The sequence below is a fragment of the Engystomops pustulosus genome, chromosome 2, assembly GCF_040894005.1.
Source record: "Engystomops pustulosus chromosome 2, aEngPut4.maternal, whole genome shotgun sequence".
NCBI classification, from domain to species: Eukaryota; Metazoa; Chordata; class Amphibia; order Anura; family Leptodactylidae; genus Engystomops; species Engystomops pustulosus.
In genome coordinates this window covers 80,513,891-80,532,847 of record NC_092412.1, presented here as the reverse complement: position 1 = coordinate 80,532,847, position 18,957 = coordinate 80,513,891, and the positions used below count along the sequence as shown (strand labels likewise).

Here is an 18,957-nt window from a genome sequence, read left to right as displayed (position 1 = left end):
TAATCGCCCTCAGATCAAATTTTAATGTTAATTTTGTTACCTGGTATAACAAATGTTGTATAAAACTTCCAAAATCCCCCAGATGAACACACACTGCTTTTTGCCATACATTGTTAAAGGGCATCTACCAGCAGGATGAAGAACTGTATGCAAATGAGAGTGAGGGGCTCCAGGCTCCATAGGTGTTAATGAAACCTGGAGCCCCTCAGGCTCATGTGCATAGTCTTTCATCTTGGTGGTACAGGCTTTAAAGGGAACCTACCACCACAATTCTACCTATAAAAAAGGTAGAACGGGTGGTAGGTGGATGAATGGGACGTGAGTATAGCCCTCACGTCCCGGCTATCTTTTAGAAAACTTTGTAGCACTGATATGTAAATTTTTTTAAGCGGCTACTGGGGCATGGAGTAGCCAGAAATGAGGCTACGTGTCGCGGCTACTCCAAGCCCCAGTAGCCTACTTTCTCCTCCTACCTTTTCATGTTCAGCCCTAGTCCGAGTACCCGGCGTTCTGCGCATGCGCAGTAGATCCGGCCTTAACAAAATTTACATATCAGCACTACAAAGTTTTCTAAAAGATAGCCGGGATGTGAGGATAAGCTCTAAAAAGGGCTATCCTCACTTCCCATTCATACACCTACCACTAATTCTACTTTTATGGGTAGAATTGTGGTGGTAGGTTCCCTTTAAATGAGCTATGTACATAAAACACATTGTAAAAAGGACCAGATATTTAAAATTTTATCCAGATATGGGTAACCATATAATTCACAGTGTACAAAACTTTGTAGTAATTTTTATACAAAAACACAAATATGACAGTACATTTTAGGCACTTCAGTTTATTATTACAACGCATATGAGCAACATTTTTTTTTCTGGAAACAGTCATTTGTCCCCCCCTTTTTTTCTTAATAACTACAAATATAAAAATACAAGGCAATAAAGCAACAAAAATGTGCACATCTTTTATATAAACAATCAAAGTGTTGTACAAAATTATTTACATATGTAATGTATTTACAGCTTTTAAAAAGGTACAATTAAATGACTACATTAAATGTTAATTTATTCAAAGTAGCTAAAATACAGTAGCACTTTTTTTTTTACAAATAAAAAAAAAAAAGAAAATGAACCAAAAAAAAATAAATAGACAAGAAAATACAGCAATCTTTAAGGAGCAAAAATCTTTCCTGGTTAAGGTTATTTTTTTCTTTTTAATGATTGAACATTTCTCAGTCAGTTCTGGCGCACTAAACCTTCATCCAATCTATTTTAATAATACAATTATTTAGGATACTGCAAATACATGCAAGTAAACTGCATAGTAATTTAAAAAAATTACTGTGTCATTAACATAAATGCTGTAGAACAAAATGACCACCTACATCATGAGCGCTGAATATTTTAGCTTTAGTGTTTTGGCTTTTTTGTTTTTTAAATAGATGGGTCAAATCTATAAGCAAGGAAGTCCCCTAAAATGATAGAACAAGTGCAAAAAATGTCTTGTAAAAATAATAATCATAGAAGTAAAAATATTTGTTCCAGTCTAAAAAAGAACGCACTAAATTCTCAGTGCTGTTGGGTGTAAGAGGAGCACAATAAAAAAAAAAAAAAAAAAAAAAAAAAAAAAACTCACACACACACACACAACTGATAATTAACAGACTATTTCGTATTTGGATGCCAGGTAATCACTATATCACCGATGTACTAAGCCAATGACGTATATGGGGGACTAGAGACTGGAGCAGTATCCATATGCAACCACAAAACCTGCAATATTTAGTGTTAGCTTATCAAACTTTGTACAGAGCCTGGTATAATAAAAAAAAAAAGTTAAAATTAAAATATATATGTATAAATAAAGTTAATTCAAGACTTCAGTGCAGGATCTTTAAGGCTACATAATAGAATATTGGGAGAAATAAGGTTTCAAATGCTTATGTAATAAAACATTTACTGATTAAATGGTGAATAGGGACTATGCTGATACAATACAGATACTGATGACACCGTAAAGTACAAAATAACACTCTTCCAAAAACTGCATGCTCAAGTATTCATTTGCTGTATTATGGCTTGTCCTTTGCATGCAGTCATCTGTGACCTCATTTCATTTACTAAACACTGTAACAGTAAGGACAGTGCTTTGGTCAAAACATTGCTAAACAACCTTACAGCATTGTGTGTTGAGATGTAAATAACGTTTACGGAGATGAAACCTGCCAACTACTATATACCAGGGGGATGGGAAATGTTGGATCAAGCATTCAAGAGACAAACATTCTGTAGTTCAATATAACACACATGTACATCATTTTCCAGTCTAATAGATCAGTCCATAGTACAACAGAGATGAGTTTTATGTAGGAACCACCTTTGCAGGGAGTTACCAGGCTTTGAAATTTATCATGGAGATGAGGCAGTAAGGAAAATAAAACTTTGCATAGTAAAGAATAGCCTCTGGCAGAGTCCATATTAATTCTGATGTCTTTTCATATGAAGCGCCAAGTGGTCAGAGCGGGAGAAGCTGCGGTTGCAAACTGCACACTGAAAAGGCTTGGCCCCGGTGTGTTTTCTGTAGTGACGCGTCAGTTCATCTGAGCGAGCAAATCTCCAGTCACAACCTTCCCATGTACATTTGTATGGCTTCTCTCCTGCAAGACAAAATCATGAAAATAGAGTTAGAAATGCTGACATTACAATGCAGATCAAGTCATAGATGTCAAAGCAGGAGCCAACCTTAACACACTTGTAACTTTTACAGGAAAATTCTCTTGTAGGTCAGAAGTGCACAAACATCTGCCATTAGGGAACCCAGGGAAAAGAAAGAAAATGACCTGCCACCGGATGGATGTTCTGTGCTAGCAAAAGTCTAGATCATTCTCTTATATTATGTAATGTATGGTCATCTTAGACAGTTTTTTTTTGCGGAATTGCAATGTCCTGTAATTATGTTTTGTATAACTAAGGAACTAGCAACATGTAAGAACATGCCTCCTGTGGTATATGTTCGGAACTGTAATGTTAAGACCATCTCCAATTGTGTGTAAAAATTGCAAGTACATTATGTACAAAAGAATCCCCCCCCAGGGGATTAATAAAGTACCATCAAATTGTATTGTATCCTCAATGGTATGACACAGAAGGCCAAAAGATTGACTCAATCTTACCATGACTGTACATATTTAGTGTGATAGTACCTGTGCATAGTAACATTTAATCTACAAATTCCCTTCCTTGCCGCATAGATCACACCAGGTCATGTGGCATGCATGGGCAAGCATGTTCTTTCCACTGTATTTTATCTTTGCATTGGAGGAACGTGGTTGAAAACAATAATTTTGCATGTACTTTAAGTATTTACTTTCTAAACAAAGATGTCACGCTAGTTATTATAACATTAATACTGGTTTCTGACTATGCCGTCGTATTTCATGTCTATATTATTTGCAAAGAGTAATGATTTCATCTACAAACACTCAACAGTCAGTAAAATCCTATTTTTGGCTTTTAGAGTTCCCTTTTTCCAGTAATAAAAACAACCCAAGATGCGAATATTATTTATATCCAAGAGGGGAACAGCAGGTTTGTAGATGTAAAAATAGAATAAGGTAGAATGAATCAGGAGCAGAAAGTAAAGATTTCTCCAAATGACAGTAGTTTTGACATCACAAGAGGACTGAGAATTTTGCCTAGTTCTAGGTCGATCATCTGTTTAGCACTTTATAGCATACCAGACCCAAGATACCAATCAGGTGTCTACATTGCTGGTTCACTGGTCCATAAGCATTTGGATAAACAAAAACAAAGAATGCTAGAAATTGTTTAGGGTCATCCACTTTTTAAAAGAACTGTTGCACAACATGTTGCATGCTTCAATGCTGTGTTATTGGCTAGATTGTAGACCAAGATCTTACTAAGGAACCTACGTGATTATTAACAAACAAATCCTTGATTCATCTAGATGAACGGGATCTTTAGGAGAAGAATCTAAAGAGCATATACAAATTAAGGTCAGTAACTATAGACCAAGTCAGCAATGTCACGTAGATGTCCTAATTTACTATGATGAGATGTAACACAATTGGGTCTGATGATGATGATACCTGAATGACTCATCTGCATTAATAATAATTGAATGGAGTTAAGTTCAGTAACAAGTCATGGTTAAGTATTTTAAAAAAAACAAAAAAACCCACACACAACACCACCACCACGGATGAGCTGATTTCATTACAAAGCGCTAATCCCTTATTCACACATTGTTCAGCGGAGATTTGACTCCATTCCAAACAGGTCCTAAAGCTTTTCCCCTCCCAAAATGTCTTGAGCGTTAATCAAAAATACTATTCTTCAAAGACTAAATGTGTTTAAGTTCAGTTACTGGAACATGACGACTGAATCAAAACAGCGGTTTTACTGTGCAGCTAAATGCAGCTACTCCTCCACTTCAGAGAACTTCTATGGCATTTGTTAAAAATGTCAGCACTGTTCAAGTAAAACATCATGGAGGAAACTGGTACCAACTTACAGCCAAATAGCATACTATAGTTGTTTCTTTCCGAGCCAGGAATATCACACTTTGCTCTGCCAGAAAACAGTCCTATACTTTGTGCATGACGCACCAGGGAGGGAAGACAGCGCTGTTATAGCTACAATAATTATAATAAATACAAGATATTTTTCGGAAAGCCAGGTTTAGGAATAAAAAGTACCAAAAGATAAAAAATATATAATAGATTTAGCAAGTGAAGAGGTGCAGAAACTAGAAACTATATAAAATAGTTTGCTCACACAAAGAACATTATCTTCATAGACCATGTGCAATGTACAGTACAATTCTACCCAAACCCCATTAAAAGTAAGCTCTGCCAGGATTGGCTCTGGCCATTATTGAAACCTAATCCAGTGTAGCTTTAATGTCTTCTGTGACACTACTGTGAGCTTTAATTGGCACCTAAGTGGCATCTAAAAAGTTAACCCCCTAGTTTACTCCCTGATAGATGAAACCTTTTAGATCACTGAAGTAAAGGCAAATTAATCCTTGTCTGGGCCGGGAAATTAGTCACAGATTTTAAGCATTTTTTTTTATACCATGTACAGTCCACCTTCTTCATTGAACTATTACTTTACATAGTAAACCAGTCACCTTACACAGCACCTTCTCTGACTGCTCTTATATGGCTGTATGTTTTACAGCATACATAAAGCCAATACTGACCCTGAATCAATAAAACATAACAAACAGCTCCTAATTGTAAATGCAACTTGAGACTATGCAAGTATCACCTGAGACACAACATGGATACCACTAATCCTTAACGGTAGGTCACACATATTAGAAGGGACATTAAATTACACTATAGAGTTCAGAAATCCTATGGAGATGCTTTATTTTCCTTTGGCTTACAGGAGCCTAATATTTATGTAGTTGTTTATTCCATCAGCTATTTCTTTTGTATATTGTACTGCTCTTACGATTTACAAACCCCAGTTATGGTGTAGAACCACAAAAACAGTTGTCTGTACTACTTACAAAGTAAAACAAACAATATGTAGCAGCAGTAAGGGTTCTCTATATGCCCTATATGAGGACTTCCATTAAGCGCTTCCAATACTAGAAACTGTTACAACACCAGAAGAATATAAGTAACTTCTGTAATTAAAATTTACAATATAACTTATCCAGAAAATACTTAAATTGGAGGTGGGGGCTGGGCCAAACCATCACAAAATAGCTCATGCCCATCCTCCCCTTAAATGCAGGTTCTGCAACCATCCATTAAATACTGTTCTGGTTATGTCTGGTACTACTGCTCAATCTCATTCAATGAAGAGATGAATCAAACCTTTCATTAGTGTATGATATCGGTGTATATGGAACACTGTACCTCCTGATCAGCCTGTGTACCAGGGGTTGGTTAACTAATATGCACATGTAAAAGGTACCTACCTACATAAAAGTAAGCCTCCAATACTTGTATTGCCAAACATCTTATGCTCATGAAATGTGGGCCTATTCTCCCAAACAAATTATATTCTTAGATTTCTTATTTTACAAAGACAAAAAGGGCAAAGACGCATTGGAATCATGGATGCATCTATCCAACTTCTATTGTAAAGTGAGCAATTTCATGCTCAGAAATGGCCTGTACGAAGAGCTCCCATAGTCAGGTCTTTTCAAGCTGCCATGTTACAAATGTATTTTGCATTGCACAAAATGTTCCTGAGGACTTTGGATCTGCCAAGTTACTGCCCGGCTTAAGTCTTCAGTTAAAACCAAAGACTCTGCAGAAGACAAGATCTCCCAGTAAAAGAGTATTAGAGCTTGTCTGTGTTTGTTCTGAAACAAAATCTATTAGAAGGTATTCAGAGTGATTGAAAGGACCAGCAAGGTTGAATAAATAATAAGAAAAGACTGAGGGGTTTTTGATACAAAAGAAATTCTGAAAGTGTTTTGACTCCTTCCAGCAGACAAACTTTGCTCTGGGCTTTTTATTTTATTGAAAATGACAGATTGTAAAGGGAGGTTATCATTCACAGGTGATTTAAAGCCATTGTCATGAAACCAAGATTAGGAGGAAAATGCAGTTTGAATAGTCAGCGATTAGGAGGAACAAGTTTGGCCAGATAAACAGGACTGCCAAACACCCCTAGGCCATTTCAGACATATTAAACAAAGCTTTGTTAAATTGCATTGCATGGTACTATCTTATTAATTTAGGATTTGCTTTGAAGGTAACTTAGTTTAATAATAGTATTTTAAAGATTAAAAAGATAAAAAAGGGTTTCTTGTGTTAAAAAAAAAAAAAAAAAAAGTAAAGAGACATTGTCAGGTATTGAGTGCTTGTAGCCCAAGAATAGACTGGCTGCACTTGGAAAATCCAGAAAAACAAACAAGGAGGAATTAGTGCTTGGAAGCATTGTGTCCTGTGTGATTAATGAAACCTAAACTTGTTAAAGTTAATTAGAGGAGACGTTAGGAAGTGTACAAGTTCCATAAATAATTCAATGTTAGCATAGCATATCCATTACTTTTTTCACAGCTCAGCTTGACACTAGAAGAAAAGGTCATGCTCAGATGATTGAGTCAACCCAACTTTAGACACAATGAGAAATTTATTATAAATAGAGAAGGAACTATTAAAAAATACACACAATAGTACGCCTGACATTTCTATAGCGAGAAGCCTGAAAAGAGATTCCATCAAGCAAATAAGTTCTTGCCAGAAATGTGGAAAGACAGAAGAATTGGTCTTGGCTAATCCCATAAATTAGCCATGATCTCCGCTGAGCCAAGGTTAGAAGATAAAGCAATGACTCAATATCTGTGTGGGACACTGTATAGCAATATGTTTAAGCTGGGATTATGAAAACACATATTGCTTAGAACAGTTTTGTTTAGCATGGTAACAGTCTGCCAAACAGACCTTTGTTCTACTTCTTTTATTTTTTTACAGTGGCTGTTAGAGATAACTGCTTCAATTATCAAAGCTAGAATTTCCATAGTAACCTCCAGCTTTCAGATACCGTCTTTACACACAAACAATCAATGAAACTGCTAAAAACAAAAGCCCTTGGCCATTTGCAAATGAGGTTTTATCTGTGGATCATTTCTTGCAACGGTTATAGGAGATTGTAAAAAAATGTTACGTTTGAAAAAAGGAGTTCTACCCCCTAAAAACCAAGGAGATAGATTTCGTAATCATCCCTCCGAAGAGGGTACATTTTACAGAAACAATGTAAGTTTTAGGCTGTGTACATACGCATGCTGCAGAAAAATTATTTGTGAATAACAGTTAATGTCTGTTTTTTCATGGCCGCTTTGCATCAGTCTGGCATCTGTTTTTAAACAAACCCTCATAATCTATAGTTTGAGAGATCCGTGTAAACTGGTTCTGACTAGGACATGCTCTACTTTTCAACAGATCAGATCCATTAAAATGTGTCGTATTTAGAGCTGCCTATTATACCAAATTCATGAATTTTTATATTTTTCTAAGTGTGCAACAGCCAGAAGAATGGTAAACCCAGGAACAACCTGACTTGAGGAGATTGTAGTCAACATTTTAAAAGTTTGGTTGAGTGTTACTTTTGGCTTAATGGTTAAAACTTTGAAGAAAATGGACATATAAACCCACAAAGTTACTGGTAGTCCATAGAGAGTGCAGTGAATGAGAATCCATTGTAAGGTATAACCCGTCAGGAGAGGAATTTTAAAGTTTAGACAGAGCTTTGAGGAAGTCCCTTTATAGGGTAACCAGTGCCACATACGTTGCACACATCTGTCTTAACTGAACAGGCCTTCAATACCCTAGACATAAATGTTTCCCCTTTATACTTATGAGTGACAGGAAACCAACTTATAGGTAATGTGCATAGTCATAGCCAGTGTGAAGTAACTACAGGTGGTCCCCTACTTAAGGACAGACGACCTATAGTTAAAGACTTACCCCTATGCCCACTGTGATCTCTGGTGAAGCTCTCTGAATGCTATAATATAGTACCAGACTGTAATAATCAGCTGTAAGGTGTCTGTAATGAAGCTTTATTGATAATCCTTGCCCCCATTATGACAAAAAAAAAAAAATGTTGAAACTCCAATTGTCACTGGGACAAAAAAAAAATAAATAAAAAAATCTGGAACTACAATTATAAAATACAGTTTTGACTTACATACAAATTCTACTAAACAAATGGAACCCATCTTGTATGTAACTCGGGGACCGCCTGTACATGATTTTCCCTTTTGAAACAAAGTCATTCATGAACAGCTGATCTAATGGACACCCTAGAACCCCCCCCCCCCTGCAAAACAGAGCCACCTTTGTCCAAGGCTATTGCCAAGTACTGCACCAATCCACGAATAATGGCAATGTAGGAATGCTTAGCTCAGCACGTGAAACAAAAGTGGCACAGTCTCTGATCTTGGACCACACCTCAAGTTACTTGTTGGGTATATTTTTAATTAATGAAGAATCTACCTGCAGTAAAAGAAATGTACATTTTGTGTAGTAACAAGAAGCATTAACTAACTAATGCACTGAACAAAGCACCTGACAAAATTTGCCATGATGGAGTGACTTCAAGCAGAAAACATACTAAGCACACAAACTTCAAAAAAAGGAAGGTTTCTATGAATAATATTTACTCAGCCATTAAAATGAACAATGTCTGCACATACCAGTATGTGTTCTCAGGTGAGCTTTTAGATGAGATGACTTTGTATATACTTTTGTGCACCCTGGAAAAGAGGAAGGGGGGGGGGGGGGAGAGAAGAGCAGAGCAGAGTTAATTCACTTAGCTTCAATTTTTTTTTAAAATTAAAATAGTTATACAAAATCTATACACATCAGATCCATGTATTAGTAGCCACAATGCAGATATGCACGCTCATCACATTATACACAAATGTAACACAAATTCTAGGAAACCTTCTTTTAGTTACGCAAAAAAAAAAAAAACCTTCATTAATGCTACAACAGATGTACTTTGTCAGCTCTCATGTGTATTTATTCTTATTAGGCCGACTTATTTATCAGAGATATTCCTAGCCTCACATATTCATCTGCATTCTTACATTCTAAAAATACCTGGGGAGATTCCAGAACCAGAAAGTGCAGCAAAGTTTATGGTTACTTAACTATTGCCAGCATGAAACACTGAATTGCTCTATGAAAACATTGCTGTGTTCCCTGCTGACCTCCATGGTCTCTATTATTCCTAGTTAAAATGCCCACCACCTTGCCATCTGCCAGAGACAATAGAAATGGGGATATAACTGGATCCATTATGGAGTAGCCCAAAAGCAATCCCCATCTGTGGGAGGCACTTTCACATTGCAATGGAAACTGCAGTTCTGAGTTTGGACACTAGGAGAAGACACATTTTTAAATGATTAATAAACAGCGCCACTCATGTTCATTGGCCGTGTCTAGCATTACAGCCCCATTGAGTAATATTGTTGAGCTGTACCATACACAAAAGGACAAGCAGTTTAATACTACTGCACTGATCTCAATTTCATAAATATAAAAGACAGTATTTTTAGAGGCACTCAAATACTAATGCTAAACAAGTTGCCCCAAGTACAAACAGAAACCATAGGAATGGTGTGTGTGTGTATAGTAAAAGGCATACATGCCACTTTTTGCTACCCTACTGAAAAGAGCACTCACTCATCTTCCAACAGACTTATTTTTATGGTAATTTTAGACAACCAAATGGCTGATGGCCAACTGTTGGAGATCCCTTAAAGTTTCTTCCAGAAAAGACACCACTTGGGTCTACAGTTTGGCTATAATGACACAGCCAAACAGCTTAGCTTTATTAAAGTAAACAGAACCAAAACCAACCAGGGGGCAGGAGTAGTGTGGTCTAAGGAAGTAGCCATGTTTTTGAAGAGGACAGCTTTCTTTTAAATCTAGACCCTTAAGTCTAGGAGCATTACAGTGCCTGAAGGGTAAAATACACTTAAAGTGCCCTTCAGCTTCATAAAGTTGGTATATTATGGACCCTGTCGACTACATACTGATTTACAGGGGAAGGTTGTGTGCATAGACCATTATCTTGATTGTAAAGCTAGTCTTCACCATGCATTGTATTCCATTTATAGCAGCCCAAACCTATTCATTAAAGATACACAGCAGTGACAAGATATCATGAAGATCTATTTACACCCCCATTATCCATTTATACGTAGGACTTCAATGTGACCCAAGCAGTAAAGGTTTAGAGTTAATGCATGGTATACATTTATGATGAACATATCACAATACCAGCCAGGAGGACTGCCGGAAAACAAAGTGTCCAATGGGTCTAAGTTTGCTGAGAAAATCATGTCCAGTGCAGATTGTAAACTGCAGCTGGAAGATCTTCATATCATATGCAAAAGAGCCTCAGTACCAGGACACATGCTTACAGATCTATGTATTAACAAGTCTCTACAATGAAACACTCAAGTCTCAGAAATTCCTCTGTTTAATGGGTTGGGTTAGGAAAGCCGTCTGCTTAATAGTTTGATCTTATCTGCAATTCCCCCCGTGTAACGTTCCTATCATTTTCTAGGTTTTACTCAGCCTGCTATAAACCTTTCTCCAATTTCTAATTTTTGCAATGACAAAGGCCCTTAATTCCGCAGATTCAGTAAACAGAAAGATACGTCATGACAATCACTATCCCTTTAAGGCCTGGTTAACACAGGACAGTTTTCCATCAAACTATGTTATGTAAAGCTCACCCAACTATTCATCATAGTTAGTCTAAAAGTGCCCTTATTCCCCATCCAAGTATTAATAGTGACCAGCATTGTCTTACCAGGGTAATCACAATAGTGAATTCTTCTTTTCTCCAAGTCTGGGTTGTTTCTGCGATTATATCGGACTGGCTGCACAGATGCCGGGGCCATTGGTACCACAGCAGGTAAGCTGTTATTGTGGATGCCCATTTTGGAGGCAATGGTGGCTGCATAGGAAGGTGGTGGGTTGAGACTCTGAAGGAGTTCTGCTTGTCTGTCTGGGCTGCCAGGTTCTGAGCTGGGTGGTGATGGAGGAAAGTATGTGCCTTCTTGCTGTGGCATGAACTGACCATGCATATTATATGAACACTGGGGAATGCCCTGAAATTGTTTCATTGTGGTCTGCGATACCGGGGCCGGGAGGGTATTGAATCCCGATAATTCTGTGGTCAATGAATTGCTAATAGAGTCCATTACTGAAGCCTGGTTTGTAGAGTTCAAGTCCATGTCTGAAGAACTCAAGAGCTGATACAGCTGACCGTGCTGGGGGTTGACAGGAATCTGAATTTCGGGAGAAGGCAGCTCCTGTTTGATGTAAATGTTATTCAGATCGGCGTTCTGGTGAGAGCTGAAGATGCTGGTGAACTCTGGAAGAGGCTGTGTGGCTGGGGCATCGCCCTGCTGGCTAAAGACAGGCTCTGTCTTAATGGTGGGGACTGGAGGCCTTGGAGACTTGTACAGGTTTGTTCGCAGGTGAGTGATGTCTGGAAGGAAGACATTCATGTTGATACTATACGGGAGTCCTTCACCATCATTGCTGAAGAACTGGTCAATGCCCGATGCACTCTCTCTTCTGTACTTCTTCTGATCTTGCATGATGCTTGCTGCGGTTGGACTGGGGGTAAGATACTTTTCCATTTCACATCTAGTCTATATGAGAACAAGAAAGAAACATATTATAACAGGTGAAGGGCTTATCGGTAAATACTCTATACCATTTCCAAGATCATAGAAACACTCGATGGGGAACATGTATCATTGTATTTCTGTTTCCTCTTTTCAAAGTTGTCTGCTGTCAACACACTTGCTGTGTTCTAATGTATCTCAGTCCAATATTTTTGCTAATTTTTAGATGCATATATGGAAGTTTGGGTCAGTTGTACTTTGATTTGTTCCTACTTTTCATCTAAGAAAAAATAATAAATCTATCTTGCAAAGATACTTTAAGAACACACATGCAAAACTAACGCCCTGGTGTAGGTGCAACAAAAATGCACAAATATTCCCAAAAAGGTCAATAAAGATGCATGTTCCCCAATAAATAATCTTGTAATTTGAACAAACAATTTTTGCAGATGCAGCACTCATGTATAATCCTTCCCTAGATCCATATCAAGCAGATCATACAAGTGCTGCATTGTAGGCTGTGGGTGCTTGCAGGCTGATATTACCAGTACAGTCATCAGCAAAACATTTATCATGTACTCTTGAATGGACAAATGCTACATTCCCCCTTGTACTGTAAAATCTCTAGTCATTCCTAATCCCCTTAGCATTCCCCAATATGAATCAGCTGACAAATGGAAAACAAGTGTAATAATACACTAGAAATTAGTATGAACAAACAGAAGTCACGTCTCCCAGGTCCATCCGATAACATACAATGGGCCTGCGGAGCCTGATACTGCGCCAATGCCTGCAGCCTTCACATGAACAGGAAAATACGTGTAGATCCTTACAGTCAGTATCAATATACAAAGCAAGTCTCCAATATGACACACACATCAACTAACCCTCCAAAGTAATAAATCATATCAGAAAATAAGACATTATATCCAGTATAATAGGCCACAAGCAAAATGACACACAGAAAAGGGTTAATGGTCACAAAAGTTAAGTGTCCAAAGTCACCCAATCTAGTAGCACTCAACATCCATCAATATGATATAATAAGGCCATGTCCTAATCTGCTAAATAGAGCCCCATGAAGAGCAGGCCGCTCAGTTTGTGGTTAGTCCGCTCTGATTTTAGCCTGCCCAGCTGTTCTTTGCATGTGGATCTGTCCCAGTGTGTGTTGTATTTCTGATGTGTAGTGTGTGGGGGCGAGAGGCAGACAGTTGTTCCTTTGCTGGCATCTAAATAGCTCACATCTAGGGACCTCGTTCCCAAATCATAGTCCCCGAGCCCAATGGTCATCACTGCAAGAGATCACCTGATCTATAAACCAATATTGCCAGCTCACACAGGACACTGGACTATTACATGTAAAATATTCTGCAACTGCAAAAATAGATGAGCTGCACAACTGGAAGTGCAGCCCCCTAGCGCACCTGACCGGGCAGTGCACTTGTCACCAGACACAGTACAGGTAGTGCAGACAAGCAGGTACAATAGGTGGTAGACAATATGCAGAACACAAGCAATGCAGGTAGGTAGGTATGGCATAGGGAGGGAAACACTAGGGGAACGGTACAGGTAGTACAATACAGGTAGGGGGTAGAGGTAGGGAAGCACTAGCTATGCAGTACAGGTAGGGGGGTAGAGGCAGGGAAGGACTAGGCATGCAGTACAGGTAGGGGGGTAGAGGCAGGGAAGCACTAGCTATGCAGTACAGGTAGGGGGGTAGAGGCAGGGAAGGACTAGGCATGCAGTACAGGTAGGGGGGTAGAGACAGGGAAGGACTAGGCATGCAGTACAGGTAGGGGGGTAGAGACAGGGAAGGACTAGGCATGCAGTACAGGTAGGGGGGTAGAGACAGGGAAGGACTAGGCATGCAGTACAGGTAGGGGGGTAGAGACAGGGAAGGACTAGGCATGCAGTACAGGTAGGGGGGTAGAGACAGGGAAGGACTAGGCATGCAGTACAGGTAGGGGGGTAGAGACAGGGAAGGACTAGGCATGCAGTACAGGTAGGGGGGTAGAGACAGGGAAGGACTAGGCATGCAGTACAGGTAGGGGGGTAGAGACAGGGAAGGACTAGGCATGCAGTACAGGTAGGGGGGTAGAGACAGGGAAGGACTAGGCATGCAGTACAGGTAGACGTTACAGTCAGGAGGTATAGACCGGGAAGGACTAGGTGTGCAGTACAGGTAGGGGGTATAGGTACAGGCAGGGAAAGACTATGCGCGCGGTACAGGTAAACATTACAGTCAGGGGGTTTAGACAGGGAAGGACTAGGTGTGCAGTACAGGCAGGGAAGGAAAAACTAGGCATGAAGAACAGGTAGACATTACAGTCAGGGGGTACACAGGGAAGGACTAGGCGTTCTGTACAGGTAGACAATACAGTCAACTGGTACAGATAGGGAAGCAGTAGCCATGCAGTACAGGTAGGGAAGGACTAGGCGTGCGGTACAGGTAGGGAAGCACTAAGCGTGCAGTACAGGTAGACATTACAGTCAGGGGGTATAGGCAGGGAAGGGCTAGGCGTGCTGTACAGGTATGGCGGTACAGATAGGGAAGGACTAGGCATGCAGTACAGGTATGACGGTCCAGGTACAGGCAGGGAAGCACTAGGCGTGCAGTCCAGGTACAGGCAGGGAAGCACTAGGCGTGCAGTCCAGGTACAGGCAGGGAAGCACTAGGCGTGCAGTCCAGGTACAGGCAGGGAAGCACTAGGCGTGCAGTCCAGGTACAGGCAGGGAAGCACTAGGCGTGCAGTCCAGGTACAGGCAGGGAAGCACTAGGCGTGCAGTCCAGTTGGTAAGTGTGGACAGGTGAAGCTCTGTTATGTGCCTGGTACAGTGAGAAGTTAATATAAACAGGGAAACACAAGGTGCACATACAGGTGGGTATTGGTGACCAGGGAAGCACTAGAAGTGCAGTAGAGGTAAGTAGCCCTGACAGGTGACACTAGGAGGGAAGCACTGGGCGCTCAGTGGAGGTAGGTGGCCCAGGTAGGTGTGAGGGGAGCACTACCTGCACACGGAGTATTCCGGGCATCACTTACCTGCACCATATCTTCAGGCAGAAGTCTGGGGCCCTTCATGTCTTCAGTGAATGCAGAGTCCCCTCTATTAGGCAGGTGCCCCCCGCTCCCATTCACAGGCTTTAGCTGGGTGAAGACGGGTTCGTCCAGGCGGCCCAGCCGGGCACTCATGGTCAGCACCGTGGTGGCCATATATTGAGCTACAGACAAATCCAGAGAAGCAGGGGATAGAGAGCCCGGGCTCTGGGGGAGAACGGAGGATGTACACAGTACCCTACACAAGACAGGAGCGCAGGGCACGGCACGGGCAGAAGACGCTACCTGCTGCAGGGTGTGGACACGGCTTTATTGCGGGGCTGGACAGCGGGACTGCTTTGAGCTTAGTCTGGGCCAATGCGATGTGCGGGGCGGGCCTGCAATGTGTGGGTGTACGGCCAGGGGGCGGTACTGCGACTCCTCCTCCCGCGCTGACAGGGGTTTATGTGGCGGGGACTTCACACAAAAGTCTGAAGAGTTTTATAGTATTAAATGTGACATGTGTACTGTAATACACAGCTCACTAGAAATACATAACCCACACACAACCAGCACTGCGATACCGCACACAACTATTACTGTACATAGCACTATCATAAAAGATAGACAAAACCTGCACTGCCATACCTTACACACAACCAGAGATATTACTGTACACAGCAGCACTATAATAAAAGAGACAAAACCTGCACTGCCATACCTTACACACAACCAGAGATATTACTGTACACAGCAGCACTATAATAAAAGATAGACAAAACCTGCACTGCCATACCTTACACACAACCAGAGAAATTACTGTACACAGCAGCACTATAATAAAAGATATACAAAACCTGCACTGCCATACCTTACACACAACCAGAGATATTACTGTACACAGCAGCACTATAATAAAAGAGACAAAACCTGCACTGCCATACCTTACACACAACCAGAGATATTACTGTACACAGCAGCACTATAATAAAAGAGACAAAACCTGCACTGCCATACCTTACACACAACCAGAGATATTACTGTACACAGCAGCACTATAATAAAAGAGACAAAACCTGCACTGCCATACCTTACACACAACCAGAGATATTACTGTACACAGCAGCACTATAATAAAAGATAGACAAAACCTGCACTGCCATACCTTACACACAACCAGAGAAATTACTGTACACAGCAGCACTATAATAAAAGATATACAAAACCTGCACTGCCATACCTTACACACAACCAGAGATATTACTGTACACAGCAGCACTATAATAAAAGAGACAAAACCTGCACTGCCATACCTTACACACAACCAGAGATATTACTGTACACAGCAGCACTATAATAAAAGAGACAAAACCTGCACTGCCATACCTTACACACAACCAGAGATATTACTGTACACAGCAGCACTATAATAAAAGATAGACAAAACCTGCAGTGACATACCTTACACACAACTGTACTGTAATACTACACACAACTAGAGATATTACTGTACACATCATTGTAGTAAAATATACAAAACCTGCACACACAACCAGAGATATTACTGTACAAAAAACTGTAATAAAAGAAATACACAACCTGCACTGCTATACAACACACAACCAGAGATATTACTACACACAGCAATGTGACTGACTCCCAAACCTCACACAACTGGAGTAACTATTGTAAAAACGACACTGTAATAATATGTATACAAAACCTGCAGGGTGATAGTACCTCACACAAAACTGTACTGCCACCACACACAACAAGAGATATTATTGTACACAGCAATGTAATAAAATGTATACATAACCTGGACTGCAGTACCACACATACAGCCTGCACTGTGATACCTGACATGCAACCTGTTCTGCCAAACTTCACACAACTAGAGAAACTACTATACACAACCTGCACTGTAATACCTCATACACAACTGTACTGTGATTACTGTGATACTACACACAACCAGAGCTATTACTGTACACAGCACTGTATAAAAATGTATACAGCTCTTAATATGAGAACATGTAGCGTTGGATAATTGAAATGTAAGACCTAAGATGTACGCTTGTAGCTGTTCATTACTATGTACTTGCTTTAATGTACTGGAATCTTGTGCTTTTAATTTCCTTAAAGGGGGAATATGAACGTCTGATACAAACCCCCCTGATGCTATAAATAAATAAATAAATATAACAAAACTCAATGTCATTAGTTACAAAATGGAGCTTAAATAGTTTGATTTTATGATTCACAAAATCTTATGGCCTCTCTGAAGTAGATGAAGTTATAACCAAGATGGCCACCCCTGGAAACTACAAGTCCCATGATCCTTTAGTTCTCAGTAACTCATCCTCTGTCTTATTTACTGCCCCCAGTGATGATGTAACAGACTGTCCTGCTTTGTTACCATAGTAATGATGTGTAACTGCCATCACTGCACATCACCACAACATTGGCCATACTGGATGCACTGCAACCAATCAACTACAGCCAAACTTAGTGGTGATCACATGACCTGCAGGTGCAGGACATGTGATGTGGACATGTGACCAGCGGCCATCTTCTGCCCTAGGACTTTACCGCGCAAAGAAAATCAACGGACTGATTAAAGGGCCAGTAGCATTTTAATTCTCCATTACATGCTAAGGGGAGCAAAATATAAAATAACAACTAATTACATATTAGCTTCTGTTTTACTGACTTATTCGTACATGAATTATGCTGATTCCTGGAATAAGTAATAAAAATTATTGAAACAGACATATTACTGCACACATCCCTGTAAAATAAGGAAACTATTGCACTGTACCATAATACCAAACACACAAGCTACAGGAATACACTGTACATTGCACTGTAATACCACATATTAACAAATTACTGCTGCAACACACATCAGGGTATATAATCTACTGTACACTGGACTGTTCACACACACACACAAACATCCTACAGTATCAAGATAACTACGTAGATACACCACCAGAACCAAGATTACTAAATAGATAAGTTAACTGAACCAAGCCTACTACATAGATTCATGATACAAGAACCAAGATCTCAATGTAGAAACCAAACAACACAGCTACAGGGTCAGAACCAAACTTTCTACATAGTTACGTTACTAGAACCAAAATAACTACATAGATATGATACAGAACCAAGACTACTACATAGAAACAGCCCAAGAACCAAGTTTGCTACTTAGAAACAGCTGAAAAATCAAGCTTATTACATAAATATAGGCCCAAAAAGAAGCTACGGCCTATATACGCCCCCCATACACTTCTATGGCGTCATTGAATTTGTAATATGTTGCGTGATGACACATTTTGACAAAAAAAATTAATAATTGATGTTATAAAATAATAGCTGTTAAACCATTGAGATGATGATTATGATGATGATTATTATTATAGCAATATTAATACAACTATTTTTGTTATTTTAATACACCCTGGGCTCCTTTTTTGAAACATGTAATGGCGATAGTTAAACTACCCTACCTTTGTTGCCCTTTAGAAACAAACTACAGCTTAGCTTTCATTTTTTATAAGCAGTTTAGAAAATGAAAGTTGAGCGCTGTTTTGTTGCAGATTTTACAGCAGTTTTTTTTGAGCCAAGGTAAGGTGCAAATTGAAAAGGAATTGTAAATACCAAAACAAGGATTTACACTTCTGCTTCCTGCTAAATCTTCTCTGGCTTTGGAGTTTAGAAATAATTGAGGGCTGGGCTATTTAAAAAAAATAAATGTATCCAGGCA

At 39.7% G+C, this 18,957-nt stretch overlaps 1 protein-coding gene across 1 annotated transcript; it reads right to left on the bottom strand.

Annotated features, from left to right (window-relative positions):
• Nucleotides 1-832: 832 nt before the first annotated feature.
• On the bottom strand, nt 833-15,536 carry KLF5 (KLF transcription factor 5). Its single transcript, XM_072135334.1, has 4 exons — nt 15,189-15,536; nt 11,322-12,171; nt 9,190-9,249; nt 833-2,659 (listed from the first exon to the last, which is right to left on the bottom strand). Exons 1-4 carry the CDS (start codon nt 15,357-15,359, stop codon nt 2,481-2,483), a joined length of 1,260 nt encoding a protein of 419 aa, XP_071991435.1. The 5' UTR covers nt 15,360-15,536; the 3' UTR covers nt 833-2,480.
• Nucleotides 15,537-18,957: the final 3,421 nt, after the last annotated feature.

Excerpts from the sequence above, each read along its gene's own strand:
- KLF5 (XM_072135334.1), bottom strand. The coding sequence starts at position 15,359 with ATGGCCACCACGGTGCTGACCATGAGTGCCCGGCTGGGCCGCCTGGAC. Across the intron at positions 12,172-15,188 it reads TGCCTGAAGATATGGTGCAG|ACTAGATGTGAAATGGAAAA; the intron begins GTAAGTGATGCC and ends GTTCTCATATAG. Across the intron at positions 9,250-11,321 it reads TCACTATTGTGATTACCCTG|GGTGCACAAAAGTATATACA; the intron begins GTAAGACAATGC and ends CCTCTTTTCCAG.